The 17496-nt window shown below is 47.0% G+C and overlaps 2 protein-coding genes across 7 annotated transcripts in view; one reads left to right on the top strand and one right to left on the bottom strand.

Moving 5' to 3' along the window:
• LOC135241753 (cleavage stimulation factor subunit 3) overlaps positions 1–751 on the top strand; it is a 33863-nt gene extending 33112 nt beyond the window's left edge. Inside the window, exon 21 of the mRNA XM_064312407.1 lies at positions 26–751. Within this exon, the coding sequence (XP_064168477.1) occupies positions 26–228 (203 nt within the window). The 3' untranslated portion in view covers positions 229–751. The remainder of the gene's footprint in view (positions 1–25) is intronic.
• Positions 752–2979: 2228 nt separating this feature from the next.
• tcp11l1 (t-complex 11, testis-specific-like 1) lies at positions 2980–17157 on the bottom strand. Of its 6 annotated transcripts, none has more exons than XM_064312426.1 (11): positions 16879–17157; positions 16266–16304; positions 15785–15986; positions 15395–15527; positions 13722–13842; positions 12022–12242; positions 10486–10622; positions 9116–9306; positions 7389–7570; positions 4537–4709; positions 2980–3530 (listed from the first exon to the last, which is right to left on the bottom strand). In XM_064312426.1, the coding sequence occupies exons 3-11, from the start codon at positions 15948–15950 to the stop codon at positions 3271–3273; spliced, it is 1584 nt and encodes a 527-aa protein (XP_064168496.1). In that variant the 5' UTR covers positions 15951–15986; positions 16266–16304; positions 16879–17157; the 3' UTR covers positions 2980–3270. The 6 variants fall into 6 exon arrangements, with proteins under 6 accessions (XP_064168496.1, XP_064168497.1, XP_064168492.1 ...); XM_064312427.1 differs by having other exon boundaries at positions 16891–17157; XM_064312422.1 differs by lacking the exon at positions 16266–16304 and having other exon boundaries at positions 16875–17157.
• Positions 17158–17496: the final 339 nt, after the last annotated feature.

Here is a 17496-nt window from a genome sequence, read left to right as displayed (position 1 = left end):
CTGACCCCGCCCCTGCTGTGTGCAGGTGTGGACCTCGCGGTGGAGCTGATCACAGGTCGGCAGCCGGAGCTGGCCAGCGAGGGAAACGGACCCCTGGATCACGGCGCCATCATCGGCAAGTCGCTGAAGAGGCCCAACGCCGACTCGGACGAGGAGGAGGAAAAGGGGGCGGTGGCGCCCCCCGTGCACGACATCTACAGGGCCCGCCAGCAGAAGAGGATCCGGTGAGCCCCGCCCCTGCCCCCCGCCGATTGGTCGACACGTTTTTCCATCCCCCTTATCGCCGCGCGTTCGAAGGACGTGGGCCTCCGCGCCCGAGGGACTCTTCGATGGACTTCCTGATCCCCCCCTCCCCCCGGGCCTCTTCTCGAACTGGAGTGGGGCCATCTGGAGCTCCGGCCCCCACCCCCCTGCCCCCCCCCACCCGCGGGATGGACAGCAGCCTGACCGTTTTCCGTTTTTGTTTTTTTTTTAACGGACGTCACTGTTTACGCTTCAGGCTCGGCCTCCTCGCATGTCCAAGTCTTTGTTTTTTTTTGTTGTTGTTGCTTTTTAACAGTTTTATTTTTAAAACTGGACAGTTATACTGTACAAAGTTTTTAATGGAAACCCTTGATTGAACACATTAGTCGTTTTTTTTTTTTGTTTTTTTTCCTCATGTAGTTCTGGCATAGACGGTGAAACCGACTCATCCTGTTTCACAAATGGAGTAAACTTTTCCTTCCAATAAAGAAAGGAAACCCAAAAACAACAGTGGCTGGGGGACTCTTTATTTGTCTGTGGCTGTTAGTTCGACACTACACAGGTTATCACATAAGCAAGAACGTAGCTCTTCCATTGGTTTCCTTCAAGTGACATTCCAACAACATACCTTCACCTACACTGTAGATGAACATTCTAGAAATAAATATTAAGTGGCTTTGGCCCACGACTTGTGAACGTTCTGCAAAAGGAAAGGCAAAAGCGGACCGCTAAGCACATTAAATTCTTCATATTAAGATGTTCTACATCTTAACAGTACAGCCTTAAAATAACCAGTTACCTAAACTTAAAAAAAAAAACCACGTGCTCCCTCTTTCAACCACTCAATCACACTCCAGAAAGCCAGCTCAATACAGTACCCAACACACAAAACTCTCAAAACCAAGCAGAACTTGTGAGCAAAAAATAAAACCGCGAGTCTTCAAAGTCTTGTGTGCAAAGAATACCATCTGGTGGCAATTTCAACAATACTCTCAACTTCTGGACCATCACGTGGCTATTTTTATTTAGCCATTTGACCGTTAATCCAGTAATCCACACGATTGTCTTCCAGAATACATTCATTTCATCATCTTGGCAAATTCATGAAAACAATCATGAATCAACAAACAAAAGCTTACATAACTAGAGCACTGAGTGCTCATGTACACTAATGGCTTGGGTCATAAATGGTAATATTAATGTTTCATAAATGGTAATATTAATGTTGTACGAAGGACACAAACCTCTACACAGTACTCTAATTTCAGTATATTATAGAGCTATAGAAGCTCACTACTCCCCCTTTAAATAGAGCCTTTATACTCTGTTGCTCACACTTAATGCACACTATTTTACACCAGGGGTGTTAACCCCGATTTCTGGAGGGGCTGCAGTGTCTGTGGGTTTTTATGGTTACCCTTTAATCAGCTGCCAATTAAGGCCTTGAATACACCTTGAAAAAAGGATGTGTGGACTCTTCTGGGGTGCTGGCGGGTGTGGGTGCAAGGAATTGCATGTTATGCATTCAAACGACATAGCGCTTCTCGTCACATTAATACCATCAACCAGCAGTAAACTGCATTGGAGAAACTAGCTGTTTCAAGACGTCACTACACAAAACACTGCACAAACAATTTATTGCCTGTCATTTCGGTGTCACCTGGTGCGGTCCGCACCCCCCCGCACCGCCCTAGCGACGCCTCTGCCCAATACCTGGATTAGTCAGGCGTGCTGAAACACGTAAAAACACCAGCAGACTCTGGCCGCCCAGGACTGGAGGTTGACACCCCTGCTGTACGCTGTATGTGTCAGTTGGGACTCCAGTGCTGTACCTGCAGAAAACTGAGCTATGCTGATAAACTAGTCAATGCATTTTACCACAAATGACCGACAAGGAACTGGTTCAGATGAACTCGAACTGGAAACGGAATTCTGTTTTCTGGAACGGAGTGACACAGTGGGTAGGACTAGACTGTAACAATGGTCGAGGTGATCCGGTGGACACTGCCTTGTCCTTGAGCAAGTACTAACCTAATTGCTTCAGAATCAGCGTAAATGGATCAATGTAATGCAGTAAATGTAAGTCTCTGATAAAGCGCTGTAAATCCCTGTAATGAATGTAATGTAATGAATCATACCGCGTCGACGGCATCCCACCAAATCGTCGAGAATCGTCACCAAATGTCAGAGAACCGAACCGAACGAATGAATCGATACGCTCGAATCTGCCCGCAATCGTTTTGCGTAAACCCTAACAAGCTCCTGGCATGCTCAATCAATGGAACGGTCTTGGCCAAAAGACCTTCTTTTTCTGCCCCCCCCTTCTAATGTAGTTACTCACAAATGGGTTGGCCCAAACTCCCTTTAACGCTGAAGTTGTTTTTCCATAACAGCCCGGTCCGTTATGTTCGAGAACATCATCTCTTCGCGCTCGCTAGTTTTCATGAATGTACCAGGCGTGTGAATGCGTTTGGTCCCTTCCCTGCCTCGAGGCCCAGGCCCCGACACTACAAGGGCCGCTCTCGTCCGAAGAATCCGCTTCCTCGGGCCACGCCACACCGCACACGGGCAACCTGGCAACCCCAGAGAGAAAACCGACCAACGGCGGACGCCGAAGAGGCCGGGTTACCCCGCGGTCAAACGGAACGTTCCCTAACCGAAAGCGGCCCTGAGCACCGCGCCGTGGCCGCCTGGCGGAAACGACGCCGGCGTGACCCCACTAAAAAGTTTTTAAAAAAATAATAATACTAACTTGCTATCCCCTGAATCGGGGTCCTACACCATAAAAAGCCTCATGCTTGTGCAGTGCGTTTGCTAAAAACAAAATGTCTGTCCCGGTTTTCAAGCCACAGGCACTGAGAACTGACGCGGGGTGCGAAACTGGAATGAATGGCGTGCTCTGCTGCGCTTGCGAATGTGTTCTGACTGTCGCTTCCATTAAGGGGGCGGTAACGGATCTGATAATCTAGCGATGTCGGTGGATTTTCTAACGCGGAGGCCGGCCTGTGGAGACGAGAAGGGCGGTGTCTAGGAGTCGCCCCCTCCGGTGAGGGCGAGGGTGGGGCCGGGCGCGGGAGAGGAGCCCCCCTCCCCCCTCAGGACTTCCTGCAGGATCTTCTGGTAGTGCGGGGCGAACACCAGCTTGTTGTAGTTGACCAGGCGGCTGAACTTGATGGCCACCTCCTCCAGCTCTTTCTGGACGGGGGCCAGGCCCCCGGGAAGGGCTGCGGGGCACCCCCTCTGGCCGGACTCCAGGAACCCCAGCAGGTAGGTCTGGATGCGCGAGTCTGGGACGGGGGGGGGGAGACAGAGTAAAAACACACCCCCTGGAGAACAAACTGGGAAAACAACCCCCTATCTAATCATGTAACGATGTCCAAATACCCAAATAAATGTCTACAAACTGCAATCGTAATGGTGGAGATGTAGGTTCTTTTGCAGGGAGGCACCCATATAAATCAATGAGGCGAGCAACCCGTATTACATAGGAAATGCAGGCACGTATTTCAAACCAATGTATTTGAAATGCTGGCCACCCCTGGTAGGAATTTAGGGGAAATAAAAGTCACTTACAGAGAAACTGGGATTCTGAAAACCGCGCTTGCCATATGTAGTCCCTCATCTTTAGTGCAGTTGGCATGTTTATAGGTTTTTGAATGTTTATTTCAATACAATTAAACGTACCGGTGACATCACTGTCCAACCGAAAGTGGAAATTTGTCTCGATATTCCACAGCTGGTGCATTTGTGCAGTTTCCAGGAGTGAATTTACACGGAAGGTCAATTTAGAAGTAAACAACATAAAATATATTTTTCCCTGGAATTCCCCTGCCCATAGTGAAATATCATCATGAAAAAGTTGGTGGCTTGGAAGTACCAGCTTTTCTCTTTAAGTATCATTGTCTATCCAGCTCCCTGTGTTTTGAAAGCTGTGTCCGCCGATACCTATTAATTAAAGCTGTTCTAGATCCATAAATGCATCAAAGTGCCCTTGGATATCAATCAAATCACCAGTACTGATGTCCATCCTGATAGGTCCTGAACACTACTATCCACTAAAATAAATGTTGCATGAGAAATAAAAAAGGCTAATCAGCTCGCTAACGGTACATTAGCTTTCGTTAGCTTAGCTTGTAGCTATTTTGTAAGCTTTAGCTAAACCTAACCAGCAGTAAAAAGAAACCTTCATCGCTACGTAACTGGGTTTACTGATCTGCAGAGGATATAGAGGGCACTGGATTTTTACGGTGGTAAAACCAGTAGCCATGGTGACCGTGGCGGGGTGGCGGTTACCGATGAGCCTGCGTATGGAGTTGTCCGGGAGCCGGACGGCGGCCACCTGACCCCTCAGGACGGCCTGGCGGTCGCAGGAGAATGGCGAGAAGCCGTGCTGGGCCAGGCTACTCCTCACCTCCTCGCACATCCGCTCGGCGATGGTGGCGAAGGCTTCGTCCGCGCTGAACGACCTGCCGGGCGAGGAGGAGCCAAGAGACACCAACTTTGTCTGGCAGTCGGAGGGTTGCCGGTTCAAACCCCGCCCTGGGCGTGTCGAAGTGTCCTTGAGCAAGACACCTAACCCCTAACCCCTAACTGCTCTGGCGAATGAGAGGCATCAATTGTAAAGCGCTTTGGATAAAAGCGCTATATAAATGCAGTCCATTTACCATTTACCATTACAACCTGTACAGCTCCAGCCTTTCCTGCAGAAAAGCTGCTGGCCGAGGTGCGAAAGCTTCAGGGCAGGGGGGTGGGCGATTCTGGTCCCGGAGGGCCGGTGTGTTTTCAGGTTCTCGTTTCCACCAGTTACCCCGGCTAAACGAGCCAACTGGCCGTATACACCAGCGCTGGTTCACTCGTACATTAGATTACATGAAGGCAGAATATGGCGTTTTTCCCGCAGCTAGCGAAGTTGCCACTCAGGTCCGAGATGCACGTGAAATGAGGGACCCAAATGAGAGGCCATGACGCTGACTGAAGTTTCAAAGGACACCTGTCAGCGGAAACCTACAGGGACTCGTACAGCCAGGAAACTCGGCTGAATAAAAGCTGTAATGTGCAATGCCTCACGCGTGGCGATGTGTATCGTTCGATTGCTTTTCTAAAAAAAAACGCTATCATCAGCATCGTGTAGCAACACTCGCGCTTATTGGGGCAACAGAAACAAAACATGAAAGAAATCTGGTAAACTAATTTAGAGATTCATAATTAATGCAAATAGCTGGAGAGCCATTAGAAGTGATTATGTTAAAAGTAATCACGGTGATGCTTTTTATTAATTAATTAATTAATTAATTAATTAATTAATTAATTACAAAGCAGCACCATGTTTTCCGAGCTCACAGACCTACTGCATTAACTCAGAGGAACATGAGTGGCGCTACATTTATGTGGGTGAAAGAACACAGAATGGGTAAAACCGCCATTCTAAAGAGGTGCTTTTGAAAGCGGAGTGTTTCTGATGCTGTCGGTCGTGAACAGCAGCTGATGACGGGCCGGCGCGCGGCTCGCTAACTGCACCGGCGACGCTGACGACGGCGACCGCGCTGCGTCGCGTGTCACGTGTCATTTCAGAGACGCCTGTCCGGTCGGTGCGCCGCAGGGACGGAGGGGGCCTGGTCTGTGTTCCGACTCAGTACCGCTGGACAGGCTCCACAGAACCCAATCAGGGGCCCTCACGACTCTCCCTGGGAACGCAGAGCAGGAGGCATGCTGGGACAGCCTGTGTGTGTGTGTATATGTGTGTGTGTGTGTGTGTGTGTGCATGTGTGTGTGTGTGTGTGTGTGTTTTTGTATCAGAGAATGACACAAAGCAGATACAGAGCATATGTTGCCTGTCCTCCCTGGCAGCAACAGGGATCTGCGGCACAGTCCTTGACCGGATTGAGTCTTACCACTCTGACCGCTCCTTCCAGGTTGCCTGGGCGGGTAAGGTATCACCACCCCGTCCCCTCGCCACCGGAGTTCCCCAGGGCTCAGTCCTCGGTCCCCTTCTCTTCTCCTTATACACCAGATCCCTTGGCCCTGTAATCTCTGCCCATGGCTTGTCCTATCACTCCTATGCCGACGACACGCAACCCATCGGACACACAGGTCCCTGCCCGCATCTCCGCTTGCCTGAGGGACATCCAGAGCTGGATGGACAATCACCACCTGAAACTCAACCCAGGAAAGACGGAGCTAATCTTTATTCCTGCTCTATCCTCTCCCCTCCTCAATTTTTCCATTTCCCTAGGGGACACCTTAGTGACATCATCACCCTGTGCTGAAAATCTCGGAGTGGTGATGGACAACAGGTTGTCCCTCTCCAAGAACATCGCAGCAGTAAGCCGGGCGTGCAGATTTTTCCTGTATAACATCCGGAGAATCCGCCCGTTTCTCACCACCTACTCAACCCAGCTCCTGGTCCAAGCAATGGTACTATCCCGCCTGGACTACTGCAACTCTCTTCTGGCTGGACTACCGGCATCTGCCATCAGACCCCTGCAACTCATTCAGAATGCTGCAGCTCGTCTGGTCTTCAACCTCCCCAGACACTCCCACGTCAATCCCCTGCTCACTACCCTGTTATAGCTCGCATCAAATTTAAAACATTGGTCCTAGCATACCAGGCAGTCAAGGGATCAGTCCCAGCATACCTCCACAAGATATTCAAACCCTACATGCCAGCCAGATCCCTCCGTTCTGCTACCTCAGGACGCCTGGCACCTCCCCCTCTTCGCACCTGTGCTTCCAGAACACGTCTCCTGTCTGTTATGGCCCCACGATGGTGGAATGACCTCCCCGTGGAGGTCAGAACAGCTGAGACACTGACCCATTTCAAGCGACGACTGAAGACTCACCTCTTCAGGCTGCACCTCTCCCCATCCCTCCCTTGTATTTTTCCATAGACTGTGTTGTTGCTGTTCTCGTTTGTGTTAATCAGTTTTACCTTCAGGGTCCAACTTGAACTATGCGGTTGTTCCCTGCACTTGGACCGGTACTTCTCTCGGGTTTTCGTCACACTTGTTCCTGGTTATGGTTATACACTTTGTTGTACGTCGCTCTGGATAAGAGCGTCTGCCAAATGCCTGTAATGTAATGGCCAGGGACAGTGTTGCTGGTGCGTGTGCATGTGGGCTTGTGTGTGCTTATGTCCTCAGACTTACGGAGAGTGCAGTTCCGCCAGCAGCAGCCTGATGGTGCCCTTGAGCCTGTCCATGAGGCCAGGCAGGCCGGAGATGGCGGCCCCGGCATTATTGTAGACGATCAGCAGCACGGCCGCCACGATCGTCAGCTCCTCCACCTCCCACTGCATCTCCTGGAACCTCCTCTGGTCCATCAGCAGAGTCTAACACACGGACGGAGCAGGAGCAAGCTCAACACAACACCTTCTCACTTTTCTGTTCCTTTATCAAACCACCATAAGTCTACATTCACTTCAATAAGGGGTGAGATTTTTTCCTGTGTCAGTAATATATATATATATATATATATATATATATATATATACTAGAATAATGGTACCTAAATTAACATCTCCGGGGGTTGTTGGCATTTGGATTTATTTCGGAACATTCTCTCCTACTGTCAGGTGTCAAAATGTGCAAAAGCTCTCATATTTGGCCAATTATGACACACTGAAGTCCTCTGGCTGAGACATTTAGGGTCTGAAAAATTTGTATTTTTTGATTAATAAGGAGAAATAACTTGCTGAAGAAAAAAGAACTAAAAACCACTAAAAACCAAAATGCACTAAAAACCAAAGATTAGATGGAGAACACTGCAGTGACAACCCACACGCCACAATTCACATCCCCCCTCATCAGCACACCCCCAGTACACCATGTTCCACAAAACATTTGTAGTTGTTATGCTCAACCCTAAAGTGCACTGAGTTCTGTGAGCCAGATCACAAATTTAGCTCTAGATTCAGAGTAAAATCAGTGGGGGTGGCGGGTGGGGGAGGGGGGGGAGGGGGGGGGTGCAGTGTCTTCAAGTTTTCATGGTTTCCACAAAAGCAGCTTTTCAAAAAACTAGGTTTTGGAAACGAGGTGCGTGGACTCGTCGAGGAGTCCCGAAAACCAGCAGACACTGTGGCCACCCAGGACTCTGGTTTGAAATCTCTGCTCAAGACTATCGCCCGCATGTCCTTTCCTGCTTACAGAACAATGAGCGAGATTTCGCATAAAACACGATTATGACAAACATGAACCTGAAGGCGAGAGCGAGACGCTTGCTATGTTTGGAGCCCTGGCACGGCTCGGGTGATTACTTGCATGCAAACCCAAGGCTTGTCCTGGGCTGAACCCTGAAGGAATGTCTCAATAACAGCTGTAACTCCAGTACGCACTTCCCAGCTTCCCGCATTATCAGCGGAAGCAGCAAAAAAAAAAAAAAAAAACTAGAAATACCACCTCGCGATTGTATGCCTCCGCCAACCAGTAGCCAGTGCTCTCTTCGACCATTTGGATATAAAATGTCATCACTTCATCATTTTATCCTATTAGACATTTGTGTGAAACTTTGTCATAATTAGCGTATGAATTCTTGAGTTATGGCCAAAAGCATATTTTGTGAGGTCACAGTGACCTTGACCTTTGACCAAAAAAATCTAATCAGTTCATCCTTGAGTCCAAGTGGACATTTGTGCCAAATTTGAAGAAATTCCCTCAAGGAATTCCTGAGATATCGCGTTCATGAGAGAATGGGATGGACGTGAGGTCACAGTGACCTTGATCTTTGACCTTTGACCACCAAAATCTAATCAGTTCATCTTTGACGGACGGACGGACGGACGGACGGACGGACGGATAACCCGAAAACATAATGCCTCCGGCCACGGCTGTGCCGTCGCGGAGGCATAAAAAGTTCCCCACGGTTGCAGATTACTGACCTCAGGAAAGGGGCAGGAGGCATGGTCCCACTTGAGCAGGTGCAGGTAGGCGTGGTTATGCACAACCAGGGGGTGGAGCATGGAAGGGACGGGGGCGGCGGCTCCGGCGCTCGAGGCTCCGCCTTCCCAATCACCGCTGAGGAGAGCTTTGGCCGTGGCCTGCAGCCACTTCCGAGTGAAGTCCATGGCATCTGAAAGGAGTTGCATGGGGTACCATGCCGAACCAATCACCAATCTTTCACTGGCAGGGAGACTGTACTACACAGCCTGCAATGCCATGTACCTTTTAAGAGTAGGTTTTTTGGAATGTTTTTTCAAAATCCAATGTAAGTGTTCTAAAATTCCATTGCTTTCAGTTTTGAGTAGTGATTGTTACATCAGCATTAGAATGTTCAGGTAAAAGCATTCTAATCACACATTTGTGATTGTACACCTTAAAGGGTTAAACACTGTGTAACAACATAAGTATACACAGGAACATTTGTGGCCTCTGGCTTCCTGACCATGGGATTGATTGACCCTCCACTGAGTCAAGTTCACCATTAACCTTTTTTGGTCAGCCATGGCATAATGAAGTGCCTTTCTCCTTTTTCTTGTGACTGCAATAAACCTCTCACTGCTTGATCAATTAGCTACCCGCTTAGGGCAGGAACATCCCTTTTAGGAGGAAGTGCGGAGCCTGATTTAACTCGCTTAAACATTACAGCAGCAATAAATGGTTTATCTATCAGTGTTTGATTGACAGCTCCAATACCATAAGCCAATCAAATGTTTGTGTACCAAAAATAATCCACCAACCAGGTTCCAGGAAACACACGTGGGGTCCCCTTGCGCCAGTGACTCAAAGACTCAAAAGGTTTCCCAAGATTGGGCTCTATAGACATGCAGACGTCTGATAGGTTGTCGGACTCGGATGTTATGAATAAACCTGACCAAACCTTACCACAGTAACACTGCACTGCACACATGTGTCTGTAAATCCAATGAGTGGACATGCAATGCAGTGACAGCGGTATCATTAACCCAGTACTGGATGGACCTACAATATGCTGTGAATTATTAACGTCTTTGAACGCATTACAAGGCTTTGTTACCCGAGGCAAAACACAATAATTAGCTCAAGCTAAATCGTAAATCACATCGTGTAGCAGCTCTGTCCCACGTTGGAGTTATAAAACCCCACCCTGCCATTCCTAGTGATGTCACACATCTGTAAAAATTAACATCTTTCAGGTGCAGTCAGTTAGGTCCGGTGCGCATTAAACAAAAATGTTTTCACCCTCGTAAAACGGGAGTAACAAAAAATGTGAATGTGCTGGGAGCACAGACTTGGGAGAAAACCGAAAATGCGGAAATCGGGGATGACTCACTGGGCTGCTTGTCGAGGAACTCCTGGAACTTCTTTCTCTCGTACTCGACCGACTGCTGCATCAGATGCGGCCGGATGCTGCTGACGGCGAAATTGGCCATGTCAAGCTTCATCATGTCCATCACTGAGAATATGGCCCTGGAAAAACCCAGTGCAAACCCATCTCCATCACTGAGAATATGACCCAGAATATTACCCATCTCCATCACTGAGAATATGGCCCAGAACATACCCATCTCCATCACTGAGAATATGACCCAGAACATACCCATCTCCATCACTGAGAATATGACCATCTCCAGCACAGAGAATATGACCCAGAACATACCCATCTCCATCACTGAGAATATGACCCAGAATACTACCCATCTCCATCACTGAGAATATGACCATCTCCAGCACTGAGAATATGAGCCAGAACATACCCATCTCCATCACTGAGAATATGAGCCAGAACATACCCATCACCATCACTGAGAATATGGCCCTATCATAACTCAGAGCATAATAGGGCTGTCAATAGTCAAACTGGTTTGTTCAATAATCAAACTTCTTCGATACATTTTGAATATTTAATTAAGAGTGCAAATCTGTTGTGCTCTGCGCTCATCTGTGCTGCTCTTATGATAGCACTCGATGTCAAAGAGACTGTATGAACAGCAAGCCATGTTATTGTTTTGTCTGGAGGGTATACTGCTAGATAGCCAAATACTAAAGTTCATGTGCGGGTCATGCTATCCCTGCAGCCTGTAGGGTATACATCTTAAAGAAAAGTCAAGAAAACTTTAACTCCACTGCGCCTCAGGTGAGTTGGTTTTACGTCATTGGAGACTAAATAATAACTGAGGAGAAAGTCACCTGCAGGGTATGCAGGGGGAAAACTGCCCTGCAAAGACAGACACAGTTCTCCCCAACAAAGGAGATCGGTCAGCTCAGTTTAGTTGAAGCGAGCCATGCTACATAGTTGTGAATTAACGCTGGACTTGTGCGTTGTATTATTTTCTTTCGTTTAAGCTACAGGTGATCTACATCACTGGCATTTTTGATTCCTCTTCCATAGTTCTATTTTAATAAAACTACAAGATACCGTTGGAACGACTACTGGAAAAAAGTTCCAGTCCTACAGCATAACCATTTCCATCACTGAATATAGGGCCCTACAGTACACCTCGTTGTTAGTGTTAATCAGTTTAACCTCCAGGGTCCAAGTTGAACTATGCGGTTGTTCCCTGCACTTGGACCGGTACTTCTCTCTAGGGGTTTCGTCATACTTGTTCCTGGTTATGGTTATACACTTTGTTGTACGTCGCTCTGGATAAGAGCGTCTGCCAAATGCCTGTAATGTAACACCTGATAACAACGGCTTTGCCCAACCGCCACACATTTTCCAGTATACCCATTGATTGATTGATTGATTAGTGGATTAACTAATGAATTAATTCATTCACTCATTCAATCAATCGCTCCTTAATTAATGAATCTGTTCTTTCATTAATCCATCCATCCATTCACTTGTTCACCACCGGCAGCGCCGTACTTAAAGAGGGGAAGGATGGCGGTGACGTCCCGGAGCCTCTGGATCTCCCGGTCGCGGGAGGGGGCGCACAGCATCCCCATGGTGTCGATGACGAAGGCGGCCACCTTGCCCATGTCCAGCGCCCCGTTCTCCGCCTGCTGCTGGATCAGCGGCAGGTCCAGCCCGTCCTCGATCTGCTGCCGCAGGCGAGCGTGTCCCGGCAACAGGAAGGACAGCAGCGTCTGCGGACGAGGGCGGGTGAGGGGCCATGTTTAGACGCCGGTGGGCGGGGGGGGGGTGGGGGGGGAGGCACACACACACCCTCTCTGACGCCTCGCCGACGTGTCACAGTCAGACGAAACGCATACAAATATTTACCCAGAATGCACGCAAAGCCCCGCTTATCAGCTCGTCAAAGTCCGCGACTTCCGCCCCGCTCCGCCGCAGCCCCGCCGTCTGCGAAACGTGCGGACTGGTGACGCTATCCTCCAAAAGCCCTTACTTCAGCCTCATTACACTCAGCTGCAACTCTGCCCTCTCGAAAAGCTGGACGGAGATCCATCGCACTGCGCCCCCGATTGATTCGTACACCGCAAGGAAAGTTTCACTGCTGAACTTCACGATGAAAAAATGCAGCTTAAACACCGAGCCTCAAGCTTGCAATACTGAAACCCCGTGGGTATAAGTGCCTCCTGTCTAACCCACTCAGTGCACTGTGGGTTAGTACACACTGGAGACCGAGGCGCAGAGGGTTGCTGACTTCCCAGTGCACAAGTCATAGCAAGCTTCCCGGCAGGTCCAATCTCTCTCAGAGCTTTTGTGCCAGTTTGTAAAACACCCAGGACATGGTTGGGGCCGAAGAATTCACGGGATCCCCGAATCGCAGCGGAAAACCTGGCCGGACGGATTTGTGGCCGTCGAGCCACGAAACAGCGCTGCACCAGCGTTCCTGACCCAGCCAGAAAGCTCACAACAATCGTGGGGGGGTGGGGGGCGAGGGGGGGAAACCCGATTACAGCAAAGACAGTCTTCCTTACGCAGCACTCGAGAATCCCGGAGCCCAATTTCGATATGCCACCGGCTATGAAGCATGTTTACAGGAAGCACTGAGGCACAGCTTCAGCAGCCTGCACAGTGTATTAGTTCACTGGTCGTACAGTCTTGCGTACTGTACGCAGTTAATGTAATGTTTCATTAATTAAATGAAAGAATAATTTTAAATAATGTGTTTGTTGTTTACTCAGGTTCCCTTTGTCTACTATTACATTTTTTCTAAAGATCTGAAAACCATTCAGTGTGACAAATATGCAATAACAAAGGAAATCAGGAAGGGGACAAGTACTTTCTCACGGCACTGTAACCAATGCTAACAGCACAGATTCTGTAGAGAAACAAGACAGGCAGTTCTTGCGTTCCCTCTGTCCTCCATACTTTTCACTGACAAGAAGTTCCAGTTGGTGTATCCAGTGTTATATTACAGTACTAAACATCCATTCTTACAATATTATAATTCATCAAGTCTCTTCATAAATATTAATAAGACATGTCATAATGGAATGTTTTGGCTTAAATGGTAAGGGGGAAGGACAGTCAATCTTATCAGTATGGAGATGACTATCTGGGGAGTCTACAGAATCTTCGCTGACCTCTGAACTTTCACCCCTGGATTGTCCAATCCCTGTTGTGATGATGTCACACACAGCACTCTTCTGGTGCCTCACCTCTTTGATCTCCCCCAGCAGCTTGATGGCGTGGTCATATGAGGGCGGGTCTTCAGCCAGCTGGGCCTCCAGGCAGTCCCAGAATGCTTTGTGCACAATGTCCTTCACCTTCTTCTCCAAACTGAGGGCATGAACGGAATTAGCAGAGTTTACAAGGTATTTTACTCATTTCGTTACCACACACAAATAAGAGGTGTGCTAAACTATGTGTGATGCAAGTGCAAGCCATGGAAAGGCAGCGCTGCATCAAATATGAAAACAAAACCAATTAAATACTCCAATTTGACAGATTGGACTTAATTTTGAAGGGAGAGTAGAGTTATGTCCTTTTCCAACGCCCTTTGAAATGTTCATAATTACTTTGGACTTGACATAATGGCAAAGTAATGCGAAAATGTACAACTGTCCGGAGTGACATTACAGCAGGGCAGCCCAGCCCTCTTCCTGGAGATATACTGCGCTGTAGGTTTGCATTTCAACCCTAATTTGGCACACCTGATTCCATTCCACTAATTAGCTCAGCCAGATCTCTAGCTGTTGAGTGAGGTGTACTTTGTTACGGGTGGAGTAAAGATCTACAGAACGGTAGATCTGTGAGAACAGGGTTGGGCTGCCCTATGTTACAGGATATTCGCAAAACAAATGCTCAAATTACACAGCAGAACATAGGCCCACCAGTGATTTTCCGATGTTCTATATCCCTTGTCAACATCTATTATGCATAAGGCTCATTGGTTTCTGTTTTTATTTTTCAAAAGAAAAATCAGCCAATTTATCTGTGTTTAATTAGAATATTTTGAAATGGGTGAAAATCGGTTTAATAAATAGCCTATAATATAAAATTGCCTAATAGTGAAAATCGGGTCATACAACTAACAATAAAAATATCTGGGTAAAAATCTGATTTTAATTACAAACATTGGTAACTTACTACTTTTCATTGCATAATCAGCAGCTAGTTTGTGTTTTTTTATATATCTGGAAGCTTGTTTCCGAGCCATCCTGCATGCCGAATTGACATAGCAATTGTTGCCAACCACCAAAGAGCCCAAGCGATTGTTTACATAATCACATACAAATAGGAACAACACTTTTTTATGCATGGAAACACAAAATCCGAGTGAAAATCGTTTTAAACCAATGGTAACCAACCCTGTTCCTGGAGATCTACCATCCTGTTTTTATTTCAACCCTATTTTTACAGATTTGACTCTACTAATTAGCAGCCGAACAAGATCTCCAGTTGAATGAGGTGTGCTTTGTTAGGGTTGGAGTGAAAACCTACAGGACAGTAGATCTCCAGGAACAGGGTTGGTTACCACTGGTTTAAACTGATAAGATCTTTTCAAAAAAAGCTGGGTATTTTCCAATGAAAACTCGGTAAAAACTGAAAACAACGAGGCTGAATTCTACAGCGCAAGGCCAGTCTTTTTGATGCCAAATAAATATCAGTACAAAAACACAGGAAATAACTTCTCATGTTTATTAGGAAGGTTGCCTACTACTTTTGTCTGAACATTCTATACTAGGACTTTGCCCAGTACCTCAGCTGGAGCATTGCATAACCGTCGTTCTGTGTAAGGGCTCTGATTCGCCAGCAGACGGGGTATGGGGTTACAGCTCTAAGCGCTGGGCTGTGCACTGACTTCACTGCGAGCTGGAGGGGCTCTCACCTGCCCTCCGGCGGCTGCGCGGGCGTTACCCGAAACCCCCCGTTCACCACGATCTCGTGGGCCAGAGCCAAGTTGGTCACCCCCTTGGCCGTCTCCATCAGCTCCTCCACCGACACAAACTTGGGGGGACTGGCTGTGGGGTTTGGGGGAAAGCAGGTGCAGAAATGTTCCTTCTTTTTTAAATTATAGGATTTAAATGTTAAATTTTACGATGTTATTATACCTAATGTTACAAATGGAAGATTAAACGCGTATATTCCCACAAAGGTCACCACATTTGTATGGCTATCGTGGCATATGCACACAATGCTTATAATCTCTCACCGGCTGAGCTTCATTAGATTTTTTTCTGGAATACACTTCTTACAAGGAGGAAAGGTCTGCGCTTACACTGCGGCCTGCTGCCGCGTTGGGGGCTGGGGGTCCTCTGTGGAATCTTCTTCGTCAGAGATTGGTCCAAGGGTTCGGGGCTTTCCGCGGCGTTCCTTGCCTTGTCGGGGTCACGCCGTCCGTCCTCCCAGCTAGGGGGGGACTTGTCGGAGTTCTCCTTAGACATGCCGCACAACAGCACTGCGATCCCCACGTCAGAAAACTAAATGAAGAACAGACAACCCACTTCAGAAATTAGGCCACTGTCCGCGGATTTCCGAACACGGAGCAAAAGTATTAATTTAGTGACTTTAGTCCATCTAGATTTTATTTGTGCCGCTGGCTATTCCATATGCTACATATGCAGCCTACATCTATATGCGACTAAAAAAAAAAAAAAACAACGAAAGCATCTTTCAGATATTGTGGTTTCTGCCTCGGAGATAATTTCTCCAGTCATTTCAGACGTCATATTTTGTATTGTCTCTGAGAAATGTATTACCGTAGGTACTGATTTGCTGGCTGGTAACTTCGGATTGTTCTGGAGAAAAGAAGACTATTATGTAGGCTACGATGTTTTCCACATTCCGGAACATTCAGAGTGGAACACAAAGGGGACATTTACAACTGGAATGTTTTACGTTAATAGCTTATGACTTCATCTGATGAAAATAAATGTCTGTGTCCGTCCTGCAAGTTTTTATACAAACAAATGTTCGTACGATTTTACCTCAAGTGAAACAAAATAAACAACCTGTCATTATATATGGCCTATCTTCATAATAGGCTATCAGAAAATATTAATTTTTTTCTTTTCCAGTGGCTTTATGTTTTAAAAAACATTTAACCAGAAAACCTGTTCATAAAATTCACTGGTTCGGGGAAACCCTTTAACTCAAGATGCAAGTGAACAAAAATAATTATTAATAGCCGCACACGGATGACTTCATCGAGTCTAATCCAACTGCGCACATCCACACCGACGAAAACAATACCACGTTGCTTATACAAAAACAACCGTTATAGGCAACATTATGCTTCCATTTTATAAGAATAACATCATCACACTGTAATGCCAACATAGAAAGGGCAGGAAATTCCACTCATGCACGTACATGTATCGTTACCTGTTGGCTAAATCCAGCTAGCTTGATTATCGTAAAGCTATTTGTCGTTGAGCTTTTTTTCCAGCCCTGCAATACAACGATGGTTATCCACAACCTAAATATCAAATTACTGAGACATCAGCGACGTCAGGATTTAACCTTGTGTTAAAGATAAATTTACAATACAATCGATGTGCCTAAAACTGAAGAAATACTAGTGCACCTCCCTACATGTTACATAGCCTACTGCGGCCATCTCTATTTACGGAAGTGATGTTTTCGGCAGTGCGGTGAGCTGTAGTTTCTTCCTCTTTAATCGATGCGCTTTTTATTGAAGAACGTTAGAAAGAACTACATGTACCATACACAATTGCACGACTTCGAATAGCCGACTTCCAGACTTATCTTTTATCACATTTGTATCCACATTGTCGTAGTAACCAACTGGCAGGGCGCCCTCATTCTAGATTTTCAGAGAATGTTAATAGTCATCTATGCAATCACTGAATGGGTAGCTACACATCGAAAATTCCCTTTACTAGGAGCAAAGTTCAGTCAAAAGAAAGCTTAACCCACGTTCCTTTGAAGTTCTATTCAAAGGCACTTGTCAGTAGACATTACAATGCT

The sequence above is a fragment of the Anguilla rostrata genome, chromosome 16 (genome assembly GCF_018555375.3).
Source record: "Anguilla rostrata isolate EN2019 chromosome 16, ASM1855537v3, whole genome shotgun sequence".
In the NCBI taxonomy this organism is placed as follows: Eukaryota; Metazoa; Chordata; class Actinopteri; order Anguilliformes; family Anguillidae; genus Anguilla; species Anguilla rostrata.
Note: the sequence above shows the minus strand (reverse complement) of the source record. Positions and strands in the feature narration are given on the sequence as shown.

Excerpts from the sequence above, each read along its gene's own strand:
- tcp11l1 (XM_064312422.1), bottom strand. Across the intron at positions 12,243-13,721 it reads TGCTGGGGGAGATCAAAGAG|ACGCTGCTGTCCTTCCTGTT; the intron begins GTGAGGCACCAG and ends CCTCGTCCGCAG. Across the intron at positions 10,623-12,021 it reads GCCATCCTTCCCCTCTTTAA|GGCCATATTCTCAGTGATGG; the intron begins GTACGGCGCTGC and ends GGGTTTTTCCAG.